Source organism: Ahaetulla prasina, chromosome 2 (assembly GCF_028640845.1).
Source record: "Ahaetulla prasina isolate Xishuangbanna chromosome 2, ASM2864084v1, whole genome shotgun sequence".
Taxonomy (NCBI): domain Eukaryota; kingdom Metazoa; phylum Chordata; class Lepidosauria; order Squamata; family Colubridae; genus Ahaetulla; species Ahaetulla prasina.
In genome coordinates, this window is record NC_080540.1 from 137,337,974 (window position 1) to 137,358,528 (window position 20,555).

General features: G+C 39.7%; 1 protein-coding gene across 1 annotated transcript in view; it reads left to right on the forward strand.

Annotated features, from left to right (window-relative positions):
• RPTOR (regulatory associated protein of MTOR complex 1) overlaps positions 1-20,555 on the forward strand; it is a 478,109-nt gene that overhangs the window by 424,024 nt on the left and 33,530 nt on the right. Inside the window, exons 26-28 of the mRNA XM_058165601.1 lie at positions 716-830; positions 1,159-1,283; positions 5,126-5,230. Coding sequence (XP_058021584.1) covers positions 716-830; positions 1,159-1,283; positions 5,126-5,230 — 345 coding nt within the window. The remainder of the gene's footprint in view (positions 1-715; positions 831-1,158; positions 1,284-5,125; positions 5,231-20,555) is intronic.

Consider the following 20,555-nt stretch of genomic DNA (forward strand, 5'->3'; position numbering starts at 1 on the left):
TTTCCCATCTTGAGTTATCAGCTGGCAAAAGATTAGTGCAAAACATTAGTCTTCTGAGAGAGATGATCTGTCTCTTACGTGTAGTTTGGTTCTTCTGTAATTGAAGTGACTTCATTCATCGTCATTGGTTTGGGAGGATTTTTTTGGAGGTAGGGTCTTTCTTCTATGCTTACTGTACACCCCCCCCACACCCCCGCTTTTTTTTCTGCACTTAAGGGTTTCTCGTGGCAAAAACTAGCTTTTGTGTGAGTCGGTCCTCGTCCTTAAGACCTGTTAGCCTTTTGTTTTTATTTTTTAATGGGACAGTTTCAATCTTTTATTAACATCTGTTTATGACACCTGTCTGCTTATTTTGCCTGATACACAAAATGATGTATTAATCAATTTGTTCAGAGCTATTCAGTTCTAGATTTCTCAGGTGAGGAGTTCAAGCAATAAGAGAAATCTGGCTGTCCTCTTTCAGTCAGGAAATATACATATAATGCTAAAATACATCAGATGTACAATTTCTGGGTCATAGTTTCAGTTTTTGACTGGATGAAGATAAATTAATCTATCTGAAGGAAAATGGAAGGGCTGTGTTATTTTTCCATTTAATTTGAAGAGTTTTCCTATGTTATAGCTTAGAGGGATTTTTTTGTAAAACAGCAAGCAATGCCCAGTTTAGTGAACTATAAGAGATTGATGCTAATATTCTTTCTGAAATACTTTTTAGGTATTTCAAGACTAGATGATCAAATCTTTCTGAACAGGAACCCCGGCATGCCTTCCGTAGTCAAGTTTCACCCGTTCACCCCATGCATAGCAGTGGCTGACAAAGATAGTATCTGGTAAAAATACTGATTTTAAAGTCATACGATCTTATTTGATCTGGTGCCTTCTTCTGGCTCCTGAGAGCAGGCCTTATAAAACTATAATCTTGGCTGAGTATAGATTTTCTATACAGAGTTTCAAATTTATTATTCTTTTTGAAAGATCTGAAAATACAATGAAGACATATTAATCAAAAAATATTAAGCACTTGGGGGGGAGGAACAAGCTATTTGATTTGCAGCCATTCGATAGAATGATATCCTGGATACCTAAAGCCAGGTTGATTAATGGATTCCACCTTATTTCATTTAATTTGTTCTTGCTTTTTCTCCCTTCCTTTCCCAGTTTTTGGGATTGGGAAAAAGGGGAAAAGTTGGACTATTTTCACAATGGAAACCCACGTTACACTAGGATCACTGCCATGGAATATCTGAATGGACAGGACTGTTCTCTACTCCTGACTGCTACAGGTTGGTATATTATTTTTACGTAAAGCAGATAATAGAACTAAGAAGCATCAAAAGTTTTATCTGCCTGATCATCTTACTGATTCATTCAATCTTAGACACAATATCTCTCTGTTTATTTGTTTCCACACATTCTGCTAGCCAACTTTTGAGTCATTCCCCAAGCTGTTATCGTACAGCAGACCATGATAATCATATAAAAATGATCATATAAGTGTTTTACTATTTTCTTCACCCATCCTCATTTCTTCTCAAATATATAAAACATGCTGAAAGTAGGCGAGAGAAGTTCTATATTAGATTCTCTTCCATAATCATCCTCCTGACAGTAATTGCAGGAATTCACATCATGTCATACATTTGCCTCAGACTTTCTGTTGGTACGGCAGTTCCAAAACATTCTCCCTTGGGGACTAATGTGAATTACCTGAAGCCCGAGCGCCACATGTACCCCTTGGGTGCAGGTCTTGAAGACCAGCAAAAGTTTTTTTTAACCAAATTGTAATTCATAATGTGAAAGAAGGGGTAATTATTAAATATGTGTCTGGAAAGTAATTCTTTTGATTATATTTAATTATACTCTAAATCAAAAAATAGCCCTCCTGCCACTTTTTACAATGCATGCCTTGATAAGCTATTCAGAGATCAGATGGAGCACCCAGACTAGAAGATGTTGTATAAGACTTCAGGGTAGGTTAGCAAGGGAAATAAGCGGGGTGAAATGCTCCCGGTTTGGACTGGCTTGCGCGATCCAGTAGCGATGGCAGCTGCTGGTTCAGAGGACTGGTAGCAAAAATCCCTGCCCCCCCCCGCCTCTGCTGAGCCTCACCATCAGCAGAGGGGTTTTTTTTACTTTTAAAAGCAGGTTTTTCTTCAGCTGAAACATGCCTTTAAAAGTAAAAAAAAGCCTTTGAGGATCCCGCCCCTCAGCTGAGATCGGCAGAGCTTTTAAACTTTAAAAAAAATTTTTTTTAAGGCTCCTCTGGTGATCTCACCTGAGCTCCTCATCAGCAGAACCTTAAAAAACATGTTTTCTGTAGAAAACATGTAGAAAACCTCCTTTTAAGAGATTCTAAGGCACTTACTTGATTACTGATCGAACGCATTGCTTTTTTTCCCAGCCCGAAAGCCCCAGTTTCACTTTCAGCACCAGACAGGATCAGTTGCTTAGATAATCTATTTCATCACTGAGCAACTAATGCTAGCTGGCTTTGCTGGCTGAGGAACTCTGGGAATTGAAGTCCACAAACTTTAAAGTTACTAAGGTTGGAGACCCCTGATCTAAAAAATATAAATAAAAAAAATAAAATAATAAAATAAAATATTTGTGCAGCTTTCTGAGATTTGGTGTGTTTCTGTAGTGTTTCACTCTAACTACACAAACACACAAAATCTCAGAAAGCTGTATGTGGTATTTTGAGTGTGTGTGTGTCTGTTGTGTTGTGTTGTGTGTGTGTAAAGTGTGAAAGTTGGTTTTTGAGCTTTTTGTGGCTGTGTGAAGTGTGAAGTATATAGTGCAGCTGCTTTTACATTGTGTGTGAGTCTGTGTTGTGTTGTGTGTGTGTGTGTGTGTAAAGTGTGGAAGTTGGTTTTTGGTACCTCTTATTGTTTTTTATACTTTGTTTATTATTTTTATTATTTATTGTTATTGGCCATGCCCACCCAGTCATCTGACCACCAAGCCATGCCCACCAATTAAGCCACGCCCACAGAACCGGTAGGGAAAATTTTTAGATTTCACCCCTGGAAATAAGCTTTTCTAATTTTAAAGAAAAATATCTCTAGGAATATTCCATTATAAAGCAATCTCCGTCACCTTAACCTCCCCAAACAGCATTATTATTATGAATGTATTATTTACAGGGTAGATATTACATAAACATATCCTTCTCATAGCCCTTATTTCTATTAAGAGCATGATTACATAGCATAAGCAAGGCACATGTATTCCTATGATTGCTGCGGGGACTTGGGTATATAAATGAAAGAGTATTGCCAGTCCTATAAAACAGATTGTATTCAATTAAGGGGAAATAGTATTTTTTAAAGTTATCCATTTAAAGATTTGAAATGTGAAATTCTTTTGAAAATGATTAAGCACCTGGTTTTTAGTTCTTCAACTTCAGTGCAGGCAATCTTCATCTTTCCTTAGACAATCATCTAAGGATGTTTCCCATATGGTGGAGATACTCTGGGTAGTTCCAAGTGTGCTGTATGAAGAGCCTAGATCTGGGGTGTCAAACTCAAGGCCCGTGGGCTGGATTCCAATCTCTGTGTGGCCCTCCTGAGCTCCGTTTTCACTGGCAGAGGGTTGCAGGAGGCTGTTGCAGCCAAAAATGGAGCTTGGGAACCCATTTTCGTTGGCAGAGCGCTCGGGTCACCACAGGTGCCCCCAACACGAGTGATGTTGAACTGGCCATGCCCACCACCTCCCCCTGAGGTCAAACACAACCCTGATGTGGCCCTGAATGAAATCGAGTTTGACACCCCTGGCCTAAATGTTGATTTTTATCACAGGGGTTTCTGCTAGCGTTTCTTGGAATGCTGTTCTTGGATAGAAGCATGGCCACTTCTGGATCCAAAGCCCTTCCATCCCTCTTAAATATGCTTTTTGATAGCTGACCTTACTAATCCCCTCCATAGATTTCAGATACATTTGGGTATAAGTGGAGGTCCAAAACATATAGCTCTTTCAGGCTAAAAAGCCCAGTAGATCTCCCTCTTCCCCTGCCCTAATAGGCACCATCAGGCAACCAGGATTTAGAAAGGGCTTATTCACCACTTCATTCCCTCTCCTGTTTTCATTGGCTTCTTCTGCCCAAGTCTATATCTAAGATAATTGCGAAGTTCTTCTAAAAGCAATGACCTTATAAAGTATGACCTACGTGGATTTTCAAGACAGTCAGCTAAATATATACCCATAGAAAGCCTCTTCTCATGAGCCATGTTTTTCCAACTTCATAATGGAGGTGGGGGAGAGGAAACCTCTCTGTTTTTCGAATGGCCACAGTGAAGTGTCATTCAGGGAACATTACTGGACAATGCAAAGATGAAAATGTTTTTAGAAGAGGTTAAGGTAAAAATAGGAATGGGTGGTTTCCTGGGAGATAAATGATTTCTAGCCCTACTTTAATCAATCCTTGTAGCCCTAAACAGCAACCTGAGATCATACTGCTAAAATTCAGCCATTTTTGGAGATGAATTTCAGCAATATGCTTCAGAATATTGGAGAATTATATATATGGTTGTCTACTACTGTCCCAGACTGACCAAACTTCTAAAATTCAGCATCATATTATAGTATAATATAATAAAAAATATTTGGGCTAGCGTTACACCTTAAATTCTTCTTCTTGTGCCATATCCGTCATCGGACGTTGGCGATCATATTGGCAATCCTAAATACATCTTAGATACATTAGAAAAATGCTTATTGGATAACAAGATGTAGCAAACAACAGAGTGAATAAGATACCACAAGTAGTATGAGCTCAGAGTGATATATACAATTGAAAATCTGATGAAAACCAATATGTTATGTCTTGTCTGATTCTTAATATGTGAGTCTATATTGTTTAGAATTTCTTATACGTCAGCTCTAATTTTTAGGAAAGTTTTTTCTTAGGAAATTGACCGTGATGAAAAATTTAATCTCCATAGTACTAGACCCAGTGTCAACTCTAAAGCTTTTGAAAATGATACGCCTCTTTTATTTAAATCCACCAATCTAAAATAAAATGTTCTGTATTAAGATAAGGTTGTTTGCTCTATGTCCCAAAGCCACTCTTTTTATATTACTTTGTATGGTGTGTCTTTTGTTTTTTTGTCTTGGTCCTATCTTCAAGATGATGGTGCTATAAGAGTGTGGAAGAACTTTGCTGACCTGGAGAAGAATCCAGAGATGGTAACAGCTTGGCAGGGTTTGTCAGACATGCTACCTACAACACGTGGTAAGTATGACCATGACACTCTTTTCTGAATGTGAAATATAACAATAATTAGCCTTTGTCTGAAGTGAGGCTGGGTAAACTGGAGCTGTCTTCTTTGCTTCTGCTTTCCGTAGTATCTTGTAATTAGACTTTTGGCTGCCATGGACTGACAAGTTAAGAGATTTCTTCTCAGCCATAGTTTCAGAAAATTATAAACACAGGCCTAAAAATGCTACTTGTGGAATAGATAGAGAGGCATCTTTTTAGCAATGTGAATCAGGACTAAAGTTGTGTTACCCCCTCCTCCACTATACTGGTTTTCCTATCAGTGGAGGTCAAGTCTAACTTTTTGCTTCTTGAAAAAGAGTCGTTAGAGAGCTGCACTGAGCACTGCCCTTCTTGAACTTCTCACAGCAATTGGTTATCTCCCTCTAATCTGGGGTTTATCCAGAACCTCACCTCTTGCTGCTGCTCTCCTTTATTTGCTGATTCTTCCTTGACCCAGCTTTGCATGCTTCCCATATCACTTTGCTTAGCCCGCTTTGACTTCAGCACATACAGCACCGCTTCAGTCTTTCCTGCCATAGGTGGGGGGGAAAGGGAAGGAGAAGAAAATAGGAAAAGTCACAATCGGGGTCTTTTACAAGTAGCATAAATGGTCCCGGCATGGTAATGGCTCTGGCAAAGCTGGATGTCAACAAGAGACTTGTCACTATGCATATTTGATGAAGGCGAGTTAAGTAACACACACACAAACACACGGAAAAACCGCTCTCAAACATTTTAATAGAAAGGTGTTTGCTCTGCTTCCAGGACATGAGGATTCATTAAGGCACTGACAGTTCCCATTTCTGAGCTGATACATCTCTGCCCTGCATCTTTGAAAATCTCCTGTTGCTATACTACTACTTTGCTAGCCTCTTAACATATTTGCGCTAACACAGCCAGTAATCAGTAATGATTTGACATGTCAATATAAAACATCTACGCCCTTTGAACTTTATGGTTTGAACACTTACAGAAGTAACATCTACATATTTTTCTTTAATGTCACCTTCCTTCACACTGCCTTGCTTTTCCTGCATAATGTGATTCAAGCTACTGATAGAAATCCACATGAAACATCTCACTTAGATCTAAAAAAAAAAACCACTAACAACTCATTCTTGGCTTTTTCCATAAAAATCCTGAATTGCTCAGGCAGTCGGAAAGCAGAGGTCTATTTGCGGTAAACCCAGCTTTCTATAACATGCCTCTCCGTGTTTGCAGAACATGGAGTCCTAAAGGGCACATTTTAGGCATCTGGTAAAAAATCCTCCATTTAAAAGGCCATTTGTCAGCAGCCAAGCAAAGATCACATTGTGCATTGCGTTGTAAATAGAAGAGTACTAGGCTCAGATCTTGCTGATCTTTTAGCATCTTCCCATCTCTGAAATAATCATTAAATAAATAATAAGTTGTATCTTGTCTAAGGCATCTGTATAATGCCCACGCATTCAGTTACTGTACATTTTAGTTAATTTTATTAGCAATGTTTGACACTGCCAAAAGAAAGGTTCCTGCAAATTCAGTTTATTCTTGTGCAGCTTATTTAAAAATTTGAACTAAGAACAAAAAAAGGCAATCACCAAATCGTTAAAGGAATATACAGTTAAAATGTTTTTGTTAATTGCCTGGGTCACTCTTAAATGGAAAGACTAATCTCATTATAGTACAAATTTGTCTAGTTATAAAGACAGAAATACGCGTGCACACACACACACACACACACACACACACACACACAATAGCCTAGAAGTTGGCTACAAGTTTATAAGAGATAAAGTCCCATGTATCTGGAGGGTACAAAACTGGGAGCTACTATAAGACATGATTTGCTCTAGAAGAGTTAAGATGTAATAGATATTGAGTCTATCAATATTTAAAATTGATAGTTCAATCCCATAAAAATATGCAAACCACATTCTTCATTATTTTAAAACACTGAAAAGATTGAAATCTTGCACAAAGAAATACTATCGTCTGAGATATCTGAAATACTGTTTTTTAGTTTCTTTAAGAAAGTACAGATACTGCAATTGTAAGGGGCAATATGGAGTATACTGTTTGTACTACAATATTTTCACTTATGATATTAGTAGCCAATTAGCTAAATAAAATCAGAAACTGAGCTATCTTTTGGATACCAGATCTGACAGAAAGTGTCATTTTCAGAAATTGGCTTAAAATATTAACAACCACTTAAAGAGATCCTTCTTATGTTTATGAGTTACTGCAGTAAAAATAGTCCAAGGCCAAAGGGAAATCATATTCCTTTGATACAGTTCAGTAAATATGCATAAACAGATGTTATTTTAATCCTGGGGCTCCAGCATAAAGATTTGGGGGCCGATGCAGTCAAATTCAGTTGTATCCTTGGTCTTTTCTTGTGTCTGCTTCTGCAGTTCATTTATAAGAGACAAGAAAATACTGACCAGATGACAATTGTATAGTGTGACACCATCATATCACAAAATGTTCTGGCTTCATTCCAGAGAAAATGCGCACATATTATATGGAATTAAGTGTAATGAAAACAAACTAACCTGTTGGCATCAAATATAGACATGAAGCCAATAAATTGGCAGTAGAGCTAACCTTATTTTATCAACAGTTGCTTCCTCAAGAATTTGCTTCCCAAAATAAAAGCACTGAAGACCCTAATAATCTGGGGTAAAGAAGTTTTTATTTTCCTTTGACCATCTCCTTTTCCCTAGCATCAGTTAAGAGAGGGCACACAATAATTACAGGGTTTATCATGACTGATTTCCCCCTGCCCCACCTCATAGCTTCCTAACAAATGCAACACGTTCGGATGAGTAAAAGCTCTAAGGGGGTTACGTTTTTATGAAAGAATCATTTATCTTCTCTTTCAATTCTTGCTGCTTCGGGAGGAATGAATGGGCTAGGTCAGCAGCCCCCCCCCCAACCTTTTGGGCACCAGGGACCGGTTCTGTGGAGAGAGGTTTTTCCGTGAACTGGAGGGGCGTGGTTTCATGTGCTGCCTGCATGCCACGGATGGGGCTTCTCTTGTTTGCGCAGCCCATTTTCTGGTATGCTGTGGTCTGGTGCCAGTTCACGGACCAGGGGTTGGGGACCCCTGGGCTAGATAAAGCAAAATCTAATCAGTGCCAAGAAGCAAAGTGAATTAAATTAGCCCTCTACAGATATAAGATATAAGTAGTCCTCGACTTACGGCCACAATTGAGCCCAAAGTTTCTATTGCTAAGCAAGACAGCTGTTAAGTGAGTTATGCCTCATTTTATGATCTTTTTTGCTGCAGTTGCTAAGCGAATCGCTGCAGTTATTAAGTGAATCATGCGGTCGTTAAGCAAATCTGGCTTCCCCCATTGACTTTGCCAGTCAGTAGCCGGCTGGAAAAGTTACAAATGGTGATCACATGACACCGGGACACCGGGACAGTGCAATTTGGTCATGTGACCATGGGGATGCTGCAACAGTCGTGAAGTGTGAAAAATGGTCACAATCCCTTTTTTCAGTGTTGTCACTAAGCAAATGGTTGTAACTCAAGGATTACCTGTTTTTGAAAGAATGCTGCTTCTGTTGTGGAAACCAAGGATCCTAATATGCTTGTGACCCCAATTTTTAATTGCACTTCCTTCGTATGTGGCCAGTGAAATTATTCCAACAGCCTCTGCTTTTGCTTTCCTTCATCTTGGTCCTGTCCTCCTTATCTGATGATGTGAGCTGCTTGATGAAAAATAGGTCACTGACCTCACAAGGGATTTGAGGGAACAACAAGAGCAGGTGACACTCATAAGATCTGCCCTTTCTTTAATGACCTCCTTGTGCACGTTTCCTCATTTGTGGTGAACCAGCTGGAAGGAAAGCAACATTATAATAAAAGTGCAATTCTTTTGTTCTGGAAAAAATATAAGAAGAGTCCAAAGGATTTTAGTTCTGTACTAACCTCATAACACAGTGACAAACAGATCCCCTCTTCTTTTGACAAAAAATAAATGTGCCTTTTCCAGGCTTATTTGTATTTATCAGATGAATGTAATTGTCCTACATACAAGAAGAATAAGAGTAAATTGGAATTGCTTATCATCTAGCGTTTTGATTTATGTAAAACATCCCACCGTAATATGACACTGAAAGAAAGGATCCCTAGATGCAATGAAGAAGGAGGGGCTGCTCAGGGTTAATATGTAATGAATTAACTCGGGTTTAATCTTGAACTGGTCAATTCCGCATAAAACTAACTCGGGTTGTAATAATAACATTGAGAAATAAATGCAAGCACCACCATAAATTGCAAGTACACATCATGTCCTAAAAGAAATTCTTGACTGCTCTAATTCAATATTTTTAATGGAGCAATGAAGCTAAAGCAAATGATTAGAGCTAGCTGATCATCTCCAAAAAGTTCCTAATTAGATTTTATTAACACAAGTAGTTCTTGACTTATGATGATTCATTTAGGAAGTTGTGATGGCTCTGAACAAATTGTGGTTATGACTGGTCCTCAGAGTTTTGGCTGTCCCAGCAACCCCATGGTCTTGTCATCATGATCTGCATATATGGCAGCCAACTCACACAACTGGTTGCAGCTTCCTATGATCATATGATCACTATTTGTGAACATCTCAGCAGGCTTTCCTAGAAAGTCAGTGGGGAAGCCGGGAGGGGAGATCACAAAATACTGGGGTAAGTTTCCCCCACCTAGACCCTCTGTGCTCACACCACACCAGCCATTTATGCACCCCTGCATACTCTCCCCAAGTCTCACCATGCATCCCTGCTACTTGCCTACCTTCTCCAAGTTTCACCATGCCTTTCTCAAACACTCTCATGCACTCTCTCTGAGTATTTCACCCTCATACAACATCCCCAGCTTCACTGCACCTCCCTCATCCCCTACTCACGCTTATGCATCCTCTCCGAGCCTTGATGCACCTCTCTTACACATACCTGCACATTCTCCCAGAGCTTCCCTGCACCTCCCTTGCACCCCCACCCATTCTCCCCAACCCTTGCCACACCCTTTGCACACCCTTGTGCACCTCCACACACATCCTCCCAGAGCCTTGCCAGGCCTCTCTCACACAGGTCCTCATGCCCTGCCCCACCTGGCAGCAGCCACTTGAGAGCTGCCTGGGACTTGCAACTTCCTGCTGATTTGGTTGTGGGAAGCCAACAGGAAGTTGCCTCACCTAATGACCATGGAGTTTAGTTAATGCCCACATTGCTTAGTGATGGAAATTCCGTACCACTTGCCGTTGTAAATCAAGGACTGCTCTTATTTGGATGGGAGACAGCAAGAAATCCAGAGCTTTAGATTATAGTGAGAAACTTGCCAGAAGACCACAGTGCCAAAGCATTTCCATTTGATCTAGATCAGAAGAGATTTCACACTCTTCTGTATGGTTGTTGGTTTTTCTTCCCTGTAATGTAGTCTGACAAAATGAGAGTTGTGATATAAAAATGCCACAGGAATAATTTATTCTTTTTCTTCAAGAAGCTCTGGAAATCATACCTTGATACCTTTTTCTATAATATACACATACAGCCCCTGAAATTTTAATCAGTTTTAGAGGCTCGGGATCAATAGACTTTATAGTTAATCCACTGTTTAACCCACTGCACTATCTAAGCTCCTCTGGCATTTGATAGACTTTAGAAATAACTATTTTTATGAAGCATAAACTGCATAAATAATAGATCAGCTTAATTATTTCATAGCACTTGTTAAAATAGAGAATCAGATATAAAAGCAGAGAGAGTTAAAGTCAGGTTTCAGCTCAGTAAAATTGCAAGTAGAGGCCAGACTAGAAAGGATTACTTGTTAGGATTTCAGTTGTAAATTGAAAAGGCCAAAGTTGATTTGTGTAATTGATATGTCAGACCTCACAAGAATTATACAGCTTATTTGACAAAGAGGACATTTAAAGGTTTATTAACAGACAGCATTGCATCTAAAGGGGTGACTTGCCCATTTCTTACAGCATCAACAAAATGGCATTTTGTTGATACTAAATGGATTTTGGAAAGGCAGGAGGAACAGCTGTTAAGTGTTGTTCTTTCCTAGGTCAGATCAGCAGTCCAACTAATCAGATACCCTGATAACCTGCACAAGGCTTGGACTGCTGTTGAACTATAATACAGAAGCTTTGCAATGGGGAAAATGACCATCACTAACCTTATAATGTGTTTCCAGCTGCTTCAATTCCTTTCAGGAATGAAAATGCCTGCCTTAAAAGGAGCAGGAAAGTCTCTCCCTGGATTAAATATATTTCTATGGCCAAGCTAGTCTCAATAAATATCTAAAATTCAATTTTTCCTCCTCTATCTGCAGCCATTACCTTCCATCACTACTCAACATCCAGGGTATTTTTTTAAAAAAATTTTTTTTTACTTCAAATGTATCCCCTTGTAGGACTAATTTCTCCACTTAGGCAGTTGTTTGAGCAGTGCCTCTATAAATTGTGCTGCCTCTCTTAATCTTGAGTGGTCATTAGCAAAACACTGAAGTATGCTTTGCTGAAGCCTATTATATGACTCCGCAGCTGAGCTAGTGGCTCAGAAAGTGAGGCCTGAGGAAGGTATGTTTACTGTTTTCTGTATGATTTGGTTTCTGTTACAGAGTCACTCAAAGCAATACTTTCATTTCTCATGCTCCTTTGAACATAAGACGCCTTTCAGTCTAGATCCAGAAAAAAGGCTCTGATTAGAAAAGACAATGTCAGATCAATTGGGAGCATGATTACAAAACCCACCCCTGCCACCAAAAATATACCTTTTTTCCCCCCTTCCTGTGATTAATGGCTTCCTAGGATGGCTGCTTGAGTCGAGTTGCTCGTCTTCCTTCCTTTCCTGAATAGAAGCTTTTGCTACCGCTTCTCTCTAACTCTGTTCTTTTCTGTTCCTTTTGGGTTGTGTTTTCGACTCCTTTTAAAGATTTGTTTTGCTTTGGCTGATCAACTTACCCTTAGCATCAACCCCTTAATCCCTGTCTTCTCACAGGTCTGGCCCGAAGGGTTTCAATCTATCTTGACAGAAGTAAACAGGGAGGTGAGTGCTCTCTTTCCTCTTATGTACAAACAGCATGGGAGGGATGGACCTTCTTACCTTATTACTTGGTTTAAAAGAAATGGCATTCCTTTTAACGCTTCCCAGGTCATGTTAGTACTTGAAAAACGATTCAGTACCCACAGCCCGTTTGTGTTAGATCTCTACTCATGGGTGTCTAATATACGCTTCTGAACCCAGCACAGCAAGATGAAAGGAGGGAGTTGCTCTTTGCTTTGGGAGTCGGCTTATTAACAAAAAGTGGAATTGGGAAATTGTTGCCATGTTATTCAAATAACGGGGCACCAAGCTCCAAGATCTGTGTATATTCTTCCCACGATGCCTCTGTTTTTCTATTTTTCGGGAGCTTTTTGGGGATGCACAAGTCTCGTTTTTCAAAATGTTTGTGATGAATATTGCCTTTGTTCCAATTTTGACACTCTGTGCAAATATACGATGGCTGTGACCTTTGTGTTGTAATATAGAAAATGGGTTTCCTCCTGTGTAATGTAAATGTCCAGAAAACAATTCTGAATCTTGGTTTTTGACTCCTGGCGAAATCCGTACTTAAGATTTGGGGGTCGGTCATACTATGGGACTTGAAATCTTTCTCTGTTGCTTTAGATGTTAAGGTAGGGATCAATGGCTGGCACAACAGGATGTGATATATATATGGTAGGTGTCAGAAGGGCTGATATAATCTTCTGAAGTGTTTCATGAATTATGAATATTGTATTCACTTGATGATAAGAGCTGGGATATGTCAGCAGTGACTGCCAGAACAAAAGTGGCTTTGTGCCTTGTGACTTGGTCACGGAGACCTTCAGTTGATTCTTTGGAAGGAGTGTACAAAATTAATGCAGTTATTTTACCATATGTTTTACCTGGCCCATTGACAGGGTACTAATTAGCAAGCTGGAAGATTGAAATGACTTCCCATTTGATACATTGAGCATTGGACCAGCTTAATGCAACCACCACTGAGAATCGATACTAATAATGCTCAGGCAGTAACCATCAGCCAGAAGCAGATAGACAGATGGTTCTTATTCAGCACCAGTCTATCAAGCTAGGAGGCCTATTGAACTCTATGGAACTTGCCCATCTTTGGTCTTCGGTCGAAGGGTGTTTTTCAGAGTGACTTTGCATATTACAGCATTACCACAGAAAATGAGATGAATGGATACAGAAGTACACTTTCTTCCTTATGCTGTGCTAAGTCACAGCCATTATCTCCAGCCATACTCCAGGCTCCAATCACCTCTTCTTCATGGCCAAAATACATCAATACTCCATTTATACTTACCTTAAATCCCAGTTCTAGTCTCTAAAATCAATGTGAGCCTCTAAATCTTGTTTCCCATCTTTTTTTTATTCTCACATCTAACTCAAACCACAGTGGTACAGAACACTGAGAATTTTTGAGATAATATAACGCAACCTCAAGGACAAGGCCTCCAGGCAGGAGATGCAGGGTCAAAAAAAGTCAATGGAAATCATAACTTTGATCAAAGCCTGCCCCTATTTGGCAAATAATCCTTATGTGCCCTGATATGGAAAGATTTAAAGGAAAGGAGGAGATGGTACTATAATATATGGTGCTGGTGGGGTTGTTATGAAACATTTCTCAAACACTCTCTCAGTCCAACAGCCCACATATGTCCTCTGTGCAGCACAAGATGAACTGACCACCACTTCCTTTAGTTGCCCAATAAGGAAGTGGCCAAAACAGCCTCCAGCTGGTACTTTTGCCCTGTCGCTGCCTGATGTTTCTGCAGCAGAAAACTAAGAAAGAAGCCAAGTCACTAACTACAAAGCTTCCCAAGGAGAACGACAATGCAGGATAGGAAAAGGAGAAAGCCATGGGATCGAGAGGCAGAGAACGACAGAGGTTCCCATTGGTAGGAGAGCAACCACCTGAAACCCTGCAGAGTTTGAAAAGGGAACGTTGCAGTTTTAAGCTGCACTACACAGAGCTGGAAGAAAATCGGCTCAGAAGTCCAACACCTATTGATGCCGCAGGATCACAGAGGAATAATTGCAGCAAACCCCATGAAGACATTTATCTCCAGGAAGTTCTTCTGTAGTCAGAGCCATAAAGCTCAGTATCATACAAGAGGAGGGACAATGAAAATAGGAAATAATGAAGAGGACTGCAATTCTGACTCTTTTTGTCATGTCAGTGATACTTGGGATGAGAAGGGTGATATTTGGAGGGGCATTTTTCGGATCAAACGAAGAATGAGATAATCTACCTTCCTCCCTGATGCCTGAAAACAAAAATAGAGACATGCCCTGTGTAGCAACTAAGAGAAACTGTCTAGAAAAGATCAGCTGTGCATAATTGGGACTGATGCTCTGTTGTGGCCTCTATGCGTACAACTAATCAAAATGGAGGATTAGACCAGAACAGAATCCCAACAGTTATTCTTACGGGACAGGGGATCTGACTAGTATTCCTTTGGAAAGCAGTCATTCATGAAGTCAAGCCCCTTTATTGAATTTTTTGCTGATCCATTGATGAAGCAATTCTGCATCCTGCAGGGATCATCATAGGAGGTTCTCTTTCTTGACATGATGTTATCTAGTTTGGTAATGAAACACCTGAAAGAAAACAACCAAGCTCAGAGAGCATCAAGGACCCAACAGTGCCTATATTGTACTTGTATATCATAGTATTTCAAGCAATACTGTTACTTTTTGCATGAAGAAAGTGGGCTGAAGCATTTTTAAAAATCTGTTGTCTGGAGAAAGTTTTTTTGCTCCCAAATTTATTTAATCACATATGATGCTTTCAGAAGATGATTATTGCTATAACAAAGTTTGGGTTTTCAGGATCAGGATCAGATGGAAACAATAGCACTAGCAGACTTATACTTCTCCATTGTGCTTTTACAGCACTCTCTAAGTGGTTTACAAATGTCAGCACATTGCCCCTGACAATCTGGGTCCTCATTTTACCGACCTCGGAAAGATGGAAGGCTAAGTCAACCTTGGGCCAGTCAGGATTGAACTGCTGGCAGTCAGAAGAATTAGCTTGCAATATTGCATCCTAACCACTGCACCACCAAGTCACCATAATCGATTCCATGACCAGATTTTTCTCACAGTACAGGAGTGGCAGTGGGAGTTTTGGATTTCTCTACAAGAACAAGTATATTTCAATTTCTAAAATTATGTCTTTACTTTTGAATGCATAACCCACTTTTGTGTTTTTTCCGCCACTCAAGTCTAGCTTACTACATTAGTGAATTATCACTGCCTTAGTATTTTCTTGATATTTTCCTCTTTGTCTTGCATCCTAAAGCAGATTAATATTCATATGGTTGCATTCACAAACAACAGATGAAAAGTATATTTTTGTGAAACTATCCAGGTGACTCAAAACAATGGGGTCATTCTGCATACATAGTGAGTCTGATAAAACCTGAAAAAATAGTTTCCGAAATGAGTTTTTAGCAACATAAGGAAAATTTGTTGAATCTTCCTGCCTTTATTCTTTTTTTTTCCTGTTGCATAGTTCAATATATTTTTTTCCTTTGTTGATTTTAAGATTGATGTCCTACCACGGCACCTCCAGCAGTGTTGCTTGTGGGTATCTAATCATCCCAACATAACATGTTAGATCACTTGAGCTCCAAAGGATTCCAGTGTGATGTATGCTTTTAGAATATCATTGCTTTGCCTTTTCTTTGATTTCCAAGGTGGTTTACATCACGATAAAATCAAAACCCATAAATAATAAATTTCATGTAGCATCAGTAGCTGCGGTCCAAAGGCAAGCCAGCAATAAAATTGAACGTACAGTACCATCCTAAGAAAACAATCCAGTCTGGGAATCAGATACAGTAAAGAGAGGGAGCTCTGCAATTAGTGCATGATTATTGGCACTTGCTGCTTTGTTAAGGACCGGAACCAGAGAGTTGAGTTGCCATTATATCCAGGTACATTTGAAGAAACAGCCTTCACATGATTATATTTGGGTTCTTTTCAAGGATAGATTTGCACAAGGCAGAACTAGCACACTGTACTTAATATTATGGAATTACTACAGAAAGACTTTCTGGTGGAACGAACAGGCCTGTCTCCCCCTTTTGTGTCTTTCAAATAGGGAGAAATGGCTCCCAAAGGGAAAGGGAAGGATAGGCTTTGCGGTCCTCAACAGGGATATATATATAGGGAGTCCTCAACTTAAGACCACCATTCAGCCCAACATTTCTGTTGCTACGCCAGACAGTTGTTAAGTGAGTTTTGTGCCGTTTTACGATCTTTCTTGCCACCATTGTTAAATGAATCACTGAATTTAAGTTAATGACAGGGTTGTTAAGTGAATCTGGTTTCTTCATTGACTTTTCTTGTCAGAAGGTCGCAAAAGGGGATCACATGACCCAGGGGCACTGCAACTGTCATAAATATGAATCACTTGCCAAGTGTCTGGATTTTGATCACATGACCATGAGAATGCTGCAACAGTCATAATTGTGAAAACAGTCATAAGTTACTTTTTTCAGTGCCATTATACCTTAGAATGGTCATTAAACAAACTTATAAGTCAAGGACTACCTTTATTTAGCAATAGCACTTAGACTTATATACCGCTTCTCAGTGATTTACAGAATCAGCAGATTGCCCCAATAATCTGGGTTCTCATTTTACTGATCTCAGAAGGATGGAAGGATGGTCAGGATCGAACTACTGGCCATTGGCAGAGTTAGTCTGCAATACTGCATTCTAACCACTGTGCCACTATGGCTCATTTAAATTCTACAATGGCAGGAAATACGTGATATATTACAAAGTAAAAAAATAATTTACATAAATGAAAAGTTTGCAAAAGAGCACAATCATGGAAGCAGAGAAGAGCGTCACAATCTCTGTTCACACAACTAAACTCTGGGCTTGTACCAATAATAGATGCAACTTCACATATTCAAATCTTGCTGTCTGAATATTGGGAGTGCAATCAATGAGAGCCAGTTGGGTCTAGTGGTTAAGGCACCAGGCTAGAAACCAGGAGACCATGCGTTCTAGTCCCACCCTAGCCATGAAAGACAGGGCGACCTTGGGTCAGTCACTCTCTTTCAGTCCAACCTACCTCACAGGATTAATGTTGTGGACGAAATAGGAAAAGGAAAGTGTGTTAAATATGTTTGCCACCCTGAAAATGCCAGATACAAATAAACAAACCCAAAGTCTTGCCTCTAACAGAAGAAACTAGACCTTGGAAATAAAGTAACAAACGACTAATTGTTCAATGGATAAATTGCATGCAAAAATATGGTTTCCAAAGGCTCTGAAGGAGGCCAACAAAACATCTTGATCACGTGTCTCTCTTACTCTTAACATCCCACTAAAAGTTTGTGTTTCCTTTTTTTAACTGAAAAGAAATCAGAGGTCAGCAGTGTACTCATCCTCGGGGTATAAGGAACTTGAGAAGTGAACATGAGTCAATAATGTTACATTTCTTCTATTTAAAAGCCACTAGACACCTCCTTAAATAAACATTAGCTTGCCCTGAAGTGGCCACCTGGCTCCCAGTTGTGTACAATTTTCTCTTTATTATGATTTCACAGTCTTCTGTATGTGCATGTAATTAGGGAATACTTATCTATGGGTTACTTTCAATGTCTTGTAGATGACTTTGCAAAAAATAACATCTGAACATCTCATCTCTTGTGAGAGGTTTTAATCCCTTGCAGTCCTTTAAGGCCAGAGGGAGACTATGCCATCCTGGTTCTTAGCATGTGGCTCCCTCTGGTGGTGAATGATGCAGAAATTGACCAGGCTGTAGTACTGGAGGCTCTCCTGTTTCATCAAGAGACTAAAAGAAAACCCTACTTGTTTATAGTCAGAAAGATGCTGCTGTGCCTGGAACTGTGTCCCCTAAGAAGTCAGTGCTACAGTACATTCTGTTAAAGTAAAGCGTTGCTTTATTTATCTCTCACATTTCGAGGCCTCCTGGTTCTAAAACGATTCTTGCAATTGCAAAATAAAAACTGTTGCAGAAGTGTTGCGCCCAGAGGGAGGAAATCCACAAAACACCCCCCCATCACCTGATGTAAAGGATTCTGATCGCACACTAATTCAAGGCTTAAAGAGAAGCCCAGTTATTAAGGTTCATTTAAAGGTGTAAAGCAGATGGGGATCGTATGACTCTCCAGAAGGATGTTATTCTGGACCTTTTGACTTGAATGCCAAAGTCACAAATACCAAAACTACTTTTATTGTAGGGTCACAGTGACAGAATCTTGCAACTCTGAATATATTTTCCCTTCACAGCCTTTCTCTCAAAGAGAACAAGGGAGGGTCCAGTTTGAGATGCTTTCACTAATTCCATTCCTGCTCTGGGCTCAGATTTCTCTTATCTGGCTGTTGCCTTGGCTTCAGCACTTCCTTTTCTTCCTCAGGGTTATTCTCATAGCTCATTACACAAGGAAAGGTGAAGCACCAGAGAAAGCTAGTGAAGTTTGCCTACCATTGCTCATGCATTGCTCATGTATTCTGGACCAGCTGCAGTTTTGAGGTGGTTTTCAAGGGCACTTTTTGTAGAGCACATTGCAGCATTCCAGCCTCAAGGGGACTAAAACAGGGGTAACTGTAAGGAGGGCCTCCCAGTCCAAGGAAGGATGCAACTGGCATACAAATTGCACCAGTGCAAAGACCTTCATGGACACAGTTGCCACATGCACGCCAGGCCTGAGTGGGGCATTGCAAAACATGGAAGATCCCCATAATCAGATGACCAAGGAACCACCAGCTACCCAGCCTTGCTAGACCTGAATTTGAATCTGTTCTGCCCTATACAGATTCCCAGAGCCTGCAGCAATAGTACAAAGCTTGGACATCATCACTTGGCTGACCAGAGATCAAGATGAACAACAGAATATCTTCAGCATATTTATGGTGACCTCTCCTAGTAGCCTCATAGATAATAAACCAGGACATAAGAATCTTGGCACCTGTGGCCCCCATGAATCACAGGCTTTGGACTCAACCCCTCACCTGACCACCCTCTTACTCTGACTGGAACCAGCTGCAGAAGAATGAGGAGATCCACCAAAACACCCTGTCACCCACTCCCATCCCTTGCCAACAATCCAGAAGATACTATAACACTAGAAGGATGCCATTATCTTATTTGCTAATTTAGTAGCAAGTACTCATGATAGTAACCATAAGAATGGGGTGCATTTATGTCTCAGCACCATTTCAAGAAAATCAGGATTCCTTCCCTTTGGTCATTTGAGGATCTATAGAAGAAAATTCTTTTAATTGGTACTATCAGACATGAAGTATCAAAATCCAGGCGACTGCTAGCAAGTAGTGAAGAAATACCAAGACCTTTGGTTCTGTGTTGCCATATATAGATTTTACCAGTCCTACTCGGGGCTTCTCACCTCAGTATCTTCCTTATAAAGCAAGATGGTCTGACTGAATGAGAAAGTCAAACAGTCTCCTGTGTAGCTTGTTGAAGGACCCTAACTAAGAAAGAGATTTGTTTTCAGAAACACAGTGGGATGTAATAAATGTAAGCCATGGCTGAGAATTATTTTTCTTCTAGTCATTTGTTGCATTTAGAGTCTTTCCCTTGTGGTTTCTGTTGCTCACCATGAAAAAAAGCAATTAAGAATCCAGAACACACTATTGACAAAGGATAAAACTGGGGAAGGATATAAAAAACAGAACTAAATACAAATATAGACAGGTATTTTGGTCACGGTCTGTTACATTTTCAGTATAACCCCTGAGTTGAATCTTCGCTTCTTTTATTGTTAAAAAAGATAAAAATTATTCTCAGGTTTTCAGAATTATGCAACATTTTATATTTGTGCTGGCATTTGCTTTTTATGTGCTTTTTTAAAGTAGATTTTTCCACACCAAAATGTCTTGCAAGAGAAGACTGCCTCTCCACAGTGTGTGTTCATGAACATTTATTTGTGTGCTACCCATCTCACAGGAGAGAAAAAAATGTTTTATAAATCCCATTTTATAGAGAAAGAGTGGAGAAAATGAGGCTTCAGCAGGAGTAGATTTTCATTCAATTATTGTCAAAGTCAGGAAGGTAAATGACAGAATAAAAACATCATACATCATTCCTGTAAAGAGAAGAGACCAGAATGGCTCTGCAGATTCATGAAACTCTTTAGAAAAGCATCATTATAGTCACTCCTAGATACTTTGCTCCATTTTCAACAACAGAAAAACCTGTATGCTACTTGCAGTTTGACAAGAGCAGACTCTAGTAAACTGTGGCACTGTATTCATTTTGTCTTGA